The sequence below is a fragment of the Triticum dicoccoides genome, chromosome 2A (genome assembly GCF_002162155.2).
Source record: "Triticum dicoccoides isolate Atlit2015 ecotype Zavitan chromosome 2A, WEW_v2.0, whole genome shotgun sequence".
In the NCBI taxonomy this organism is placed as follows: domain Eukaryota; kingdom Viridiplantae; phylum Streptophyta; class Magnoliopsida; order Poales; family Poaceae; genus Triticum; species Triticum dicoccoides.
In genome coordinates, this window is record NC_041382.1 from 15,992,344 (window position 1) to 15,998,939 (window position 6,596).

At 48.5% G+C, this 6,596-nt stretch overlaps 1 protein-coding gene across 1 annotated transcript; it reads right to left on the reverse strand.

Annotated features, from left to right (window-relative positions):
• Positions 1-4,500: 4,500 nt before the first annotated feature.
• LOC119358668 lies at positions 4,501-6,122 on the reverse strand. The gene is made up of 2 exons (XM_037625121.1): positions 5,866-6,122; positions 4,501-5,095 (listed from the first exon to the last, which is right to left on the reverse strand). Exons 1-2 carry the CDS (start codon positions 5,934-5,936, stop codon positions 4,549-4,551), a joined length of 618 nt encoding a protein of 205 aa, XP_037481018.1. The 5' UTR covers positions 5,937-6,122; the 3' UTR covers positions 4,501-4,548.
• Positions 6,123-6,596: the final 474 nt, after the last annotated feature.

Below are 6,596 nucleotides of genomic sequence, written 5' to 3' on the forward strand. Positions count from 1 at the left end.
TCTCTCTAGCGCGCCTCCTTTTCCTGCATGCGGTAATGGCCTGGCCCATGTGCGGGTTGGCGCCCCCGTATCCGATTCCGTTTTTTTGCTTTTTTACTTTCCTCTTTCTGTTTTTTTCCTTCTTTACATTAATTCAGGATTTTCAGGAGAATTAGATTGCAAAAAGTTATGACTTTTTAAAAAAATATATTAAGAAATCATAAATTGTTTGTGAATTCAAAAAACATTCGGGGAATCATACATGTTCATAATTTCAAAAACTTGTTTGCATTTAAAAAAATAACGATTTCAAATAAATGTTCATGATTTTTAAAAAGGATCTAGTATTCAAAACATATTAAGGAATTTGAAAAAATGTTCATGAAAATTTTAAAAATATTCGTAAAAATTAGCAAAGATCCGTAACTAATGAACAAAACAAACCGTCTCTTATGTAGAGGTTTTATTAGGGATCTTTAGAGGTTGTTTTATGATTTTATTTAGTCTCTTGTGTCGGGTAGAAAAAAAGGTTTTCATGTTTTGTACATCACTGAGCCCCAAAAATTTTTACACAACTTTATATGGGTTAATTTTTGTAAGCTATATGGAAATGACTAAATGTCTATTGTGCCTCCATACGCAGCTATGGTTCTTTGTGTACCACACTACTGGTTATGGTAAACACCGCTACACTAGGTCAAGGGGAGACACATCACTCATCAATCTAGCTCAGCCAGGGTCCATCAATGCAGTTTACTCATCCCAAATATATTTCATTGTGGCGCCTTAGAAAATCAAGTCGTGATGAGACCATCACATTTTTTGTTTTTAAAATGACTTTCTAAAAGGCCCTTATCTCATCATGACATCACTCAGAGATAGTTTGTGATATGACATTTTAAAATTCCTTATCTCATTCTGGTATTTGATTCAGACTTTTTAATATCTACCACACATGCATAATCTGATAGTTTTTTTATCATGTTGCAATGCACGGGCATATTTGCTAGTAATATCTAATGTTATGCAGAGTTTTTCATACATTGTAGCATACAATGAGGCATTCGTGTGGTGAATTTTTTGCTACGGAGAACAATGATGCTACTAGGTAGCAATATAACATTTTCAATCAGGTGCAGTTTTTTTAGAGGAAATAGCTGCCTTATATTACTTATACCGCGGCATCATCAGCCCAATAGCAACCCAAATACAAGACGGGAAAACATTAAACCAAGTTTTTACACAAACTGAAAAGGTAGCCCTCCCTAGCTAAAATGTGAGCAACTTTGTTATAGCAGTTTCTGATAATCTGACCAGATAGTCACTATTAAGATATATCTACACAATAAAAAGTGTCCATTATAGTTGTCGCCCTCCACCCTAATTCCGGCGCTTTTCGCTTTCGCCGCCGTGGATCCGTGCGAACAGTTGTCGGAGCTAGCAGAGATAGAAGATCCAAAGAAGGTGTCCACGCGGAGATCAACTCGATGACATGGCAAACCCGCAAAAAGAAGGCAAAGGATGACATAATTGACAAAAAGAAGGGCAGCTGGGCTGTGGTATGGCCCGAGACGTGTGCCGCCGTCCTGGCCGGAGCAATATCAGCCGCCCTACTTCTACAAGACCAAACAGCTCGGCGCGCAGTAGCAGTCCCTGGCCTTCGTCACTGGGTACATGTCATATTTCCTTGACGTCAACGTAAAGCTGCTCCATTTCCCTGACTCAACATTGCCGCAACTTGTCTGGTCGCGGACGCTGGGCGTGGATCTTCTTGGTGCCCTCTCTTAGTTCGTCGGTATGTCCCAACCGAGCGAGACAACATATGGCGATGCAAACATGGATATGATGGAGATGATCCATGACGACGACGAATGTGGAGGCGGCTTCGAGGTCGGACAAGTAGATGTCTCGGAGCCAGAGGTCTATGCGCGGCTGACGGTGTCCTGAACTAGGGGGTGCTGACCACGTCGGCTCCATCATAGTGGGCCGGCCCGAGGACACCTGGATCATCAACGAATGGTCTAAGACTGCCATGCCCTTAGGCATGTTCAAGATGGAATCCTTCAGAGACTTGCCGCATACTCCAAGACACGTCTGAATCTTCGACATGTTTATCCCTAGATGTAACCGCACCCATGTAAAACCTTGGCACCCCCGGTCCATATATAAGCCGAGGGGTTTAGAGCACCGGGTAGAGATTCACTCATTCACATACTATTTCGAGGTAGATCATCCTATACTTTGTAATCCAACAAAATCAATATAATAGAAGCAGGATGTAGGGTTTTGCCTCATCGAGAGGGCCCGAACCTGGGTAAACACCGTATCCATTGTTCATCATCTTACTATCCAGCTAAGATCGCTAGCTCGGGACCCCCTACCCGAGATCTGCCGGATCTAACCCCGACACAGCAGCCGGGCATGTACACGCAGCCAGACACGTACATCAGGCAGTCAGGCACGTACACGCAGCCAGAAACATACACCGGGCAGTCGGGCACGTACACTCAGCCAGACACATACACTGGGCAATCGGGCATGCATCCAGACACGTACATCCAATCGGGCACGCAGTCAGACACATACACCATACAGCCAGACTTGTACATTCAGCAGCCGTAGCAGGACACATATGGCGATGGTGACTTATCCAGTGGATTGCCTGGCCAATGGAAAGAAGATGGGTAGAGGATAAAGCTTCAACATGCGGGAGGATGAATTATTATGTGATGCCTGGTTGTCCACTACCATCGACCCAATCCATGGCATGGAACAAAAGGACGCAACATTTTGGTAAAACATCCCTTCTTGGCTCCATGATCACAAGAAGTTTTGAGCCCTACACAACGAGCTCATCTGTGATAGTGGGACAAAGTCGCTCAACCATGGATGATGCACCATCCAAGACGTTGTGAGCAAGTATTGCGCCCATTTGAAATAACTAGCCGGTCAGTGGCAAGTGGTGCACTAACGTCGATCAAGTAAGTTGTTATATGTGATGGTCATTTGGTCGGATATGCTCTATGTGTTGGTCATATGGTTGGATATGCAACTTGTTGGTGGAGAGGAGGAACTTCATCCTCACGCATTGTTGGTTGAAGTTGAATGGGCAACCCAACTGGCAACTACCCATTGCCAACTCCATCAAGACCACCAACATCCGACAATGAGGAAGAAGCGGGTGATCCAACTGACCCAACAAAAGAGCCACCCAAGAAGGTTAGAAGGGTGTTCCCGGAAAGAAGTGGGAGGAGGAGGTGGAGAAGCGAGAAGGGGCGGCGGCCAAGCTGATGAAGAGGTACGAGGGCATCTTTACGAAGAAGGAGGAGGCATCTGTCAAACACTCTGACGTGAAGGATGAAAAGAAGGCTGAGTGGTTTAACATCTTGATAGCGACAACCGAGAAGAAGATCAACCTCGAAGAGAAGAAGGCTAAGCTCAAAGAGAGGAGGGTTGAGCTCGCGACCGCTTCAGGGGATACCAAGATGTTGATCATGAGGATGGATGAGTTGGACGATGATGCGGCGATGATCGTGCGGGTCATCTGTGTCAAGATGTTGAAGCTCTTGACGCCCGAGATGGAAGCGGATGGTGAGGAGGAGCCAACGACAGAGTGAGCGACGAGGCTCGGACAACCGGCCTGACAGGACAAAAATGTCATTTTTTGTTGCACGAACTACCGGGCTGAAACTTTTATGGTTAGGCACATGTAAAAACTATGAAGCGACATCCTTGTTTGTAGGAGACAAATAGCGTGTCTATTTTTAGGGTCTGTGTTAGAGATGCCCCGACGTGGCAAGGAAAAAAAAGGAAGCATGGCGACATGTAAGCAATCCAAACTATAATTAACAAAAAAAAAAGTACATAGCATGTCGTATTTGAGGTAGTGGCAACAAATGTTCTCCAAGGAAGAATGTGCTTCCTGACTGAATAAAAATGATATGTGTAGTCAATTTCTTTCATATCTCGACTTGTCAGATGAGCCATACACGAGAACAGAAACAAAACTGTCAGTTTTCTATGTACCTATACTTCTATCACAGATTCACAGGTGCTATAAAATCAACCCTATACAAGAGAGAAAAATACACGGGCACAGGTGCAACTAGCAAGATATGGCAGCCACCCGCATAAAAGAAAACAGGATATGGCAGGAAGCTACTGTACCAAATACAAAAAGTTACAGTTTTTTTTTCTTTTTAAAATAAAATTACAGTTAGGATTAGCGTTTCCTCCTCCTCCACCCACGAGTGCAATGGCCGTGTACTCCCTCTGGTCCTTTTTACTCTGCACATTGGATTTGTCGAAAGTCAAACTTTGCTAAGTTTGACTAAATTTATATTAGAAATTATTAGCATCTATAATATCTAATAAATATAATATGAAAATATATTCCAAGATGAATTCAATGATATTGGTGTTGTTATGTGAATGTCTATAATTTTTTATATAAACTTGGTCAAAGTTGGATGAGATTGACTTCGGACAAACCTAATATGCAGAGTAAAAAGGACCGGAGGGAGTACAAGCCCAGTGTCCTCCTCGGCTCCTCCCAATTCGCTTAGCTGTTCATCCTTCAAACAATCCTTCTATCACACGGCTTCCGTCGCACGGTGGAACGATCAATTCCGCAATCTCCTGCCGCAGTTTGTACTTGAGCTCGGCTCTAACCTTCCACTTCATCTGGCGATTACAGGTGGCAAGAAATTCGGCGGTAAACTCCTCCGAGCTTAAACACTTGAGCGGAGCCCAACACTCGTCCAGGTAGCACTTCCTGTACCGCTTGATCATTGAAGTGAGCAGCGGTTCTACATCGGGGAAGGATGCTCCTGGACGCCGCACCATTTGACGAACAACACAGGTGTTATTCAGGAGAAATATGTATTTTCGACCCTTTTCACCTTCGTGTATCAATTCTGCAGCTTGCTCCATCTTGGATCCCCAGAAACCAACCATGTCATGTACTGGCTGCATCAAATATGTGTTACCGAAATAATGCTGCAGGGCTTGTACGAGGAGGTCATTTCCTGGATGAATGGTTGATTCGTCGCTGCTGGGGAAGTCCAGGACTATTCGTTCCCAGTCATTTACCATCTTACTCGGAATCTCAGCTGACCTGTTCAAGAGAAAGGCAGGTCCGGCGCACTGTTAAGAACCATTTCAAATGCTCCAAGAAAAACATTTCAAATGGTAATTGAATTCGCACAATTGCAGTTTTGATTGTGGGGAAATATAACCATTTCGCCCGATTTTGTACTAGAAATTAGCACACTGGCTAAGCAGTACTGATTAGTCCTCCCTCAGCTACTGATCCTCGCGGCGACAGGCGGCCGCCGCGGAGTGGCAACCGACGGGGCGCAGGCAGCGCAGCGAGAGGCGGGGAGTGCGGCGAGCCGAGCACACGCGGAGCGGTGGCCTAGGTGCTCGGCGCGGCGAGCTGCGATCCAGCGAGGCCGTCGCGGACACGCAGCTATGGCCTGCTGGGCGTGCCGCTGGGCATCCATTGAGCAGCGAGCGCGACGGCACCGCGGAGGGCGCCATTGAGCAGCGAGCGCGACGCGACGAGCAGCGTGCTGGGCGGCACGGCAGGGCGCGCAGCGGGCCGGCAATTGATGCGTTACGCCGCGTGGCGCGTCGAGGGGCGGTGGTACCATGGTAGGCGGGAGCGGGCCGGGCGGCAAGCAGCGCGGCGGTATCACAGGGCGGTAGGCCGGACCCGGCGGTCACCTAGAACCCTGACCAGTTTCGACTCTCCCTGGACGCTGGACAGGGCCGGTTCTAGGCTAGGCTCGTCGCGCAGGCCGGGTGCCAGAACAGAGCACGGAGGCGAAAGCACGGTGCCAAAATGAAACAAAAGGAGGGCCGGGGGTCGGTGCATTCATGTACCTGCCGAGGAGCACTTCCATTGTTTCAGCTCCGCCGGCTTGCTTCTCCTTCGCCGTCCTCGCCATCGTCATCTTCTTCCTCGCCGTCGACGGAGGGGCAGCGCGCGAGCGAGAGGGATGGCGCTGCGGACGGCGGCGGCGGCGAGCTCCGAATCTCGTTGGAAGGATTGGCTGATGCTGCTCCGGGCGCGCGCGAGGAAGAGGGATGCAGCTGCAGACCGGCGGCGAGCGTGGAAGGATTGGGCGATGGGATTCGGGGCGCGCGCGAGCAAGAGGGGTGGAGCCGCAAAGGGTTGGTCGGGGGGATTGGGGGCGAGCGCTTCAGTTTTCTTATAGTACTGGCATTAGCGAGCTCAATCAGACAATCACCGGCAGGATGGCGACCCGCTGCTGCTGACCGGAGTTGCCGCAAGTACGACATATTTTTGGTCCGTGGCGCACCCGACGCGTTGGGGTAGCGCCGGGTTGCTGCACCGCATGCAGGCGAGGCGAGGGCGCGCACACACGTTATGGCGTTGCCGGGGTCAAGCTAGCTAAGCCGCGCGCGCCGCGGTTGAGCCTGGACTCGAGCCGGACCGTGTGGTTGGTTCACGTCGTCATCTCGTGGCGGAACGGAATCATATGGGAGGGAGTTGATTCGAGGCCGCTCGCTCAAGTTATGTTAGGTGGACCGAGCCGAGGAACTACCAATCATTCACCGCGCTTCCACGCGGACTCGATTCAACACAAAAT

Excerpts from the sequence above, each read along its gene's own strand:
- LOC119358668 (XM_037625121.1), bottom strand. The coding sequence starts at position 5,936 with ATGACGATGGCGAGGACGGCGAAGGAGAAGCAAGCCGGCGGAGCTGAA. Across the intron at positions 5,096-5,865 it reads ATGGAAGTGCTCCTCGGCAG|GTCAGCTGAGATTCCGAGTA; the intron begins GTACATGAATGC and ends TCTCTTGAACAG.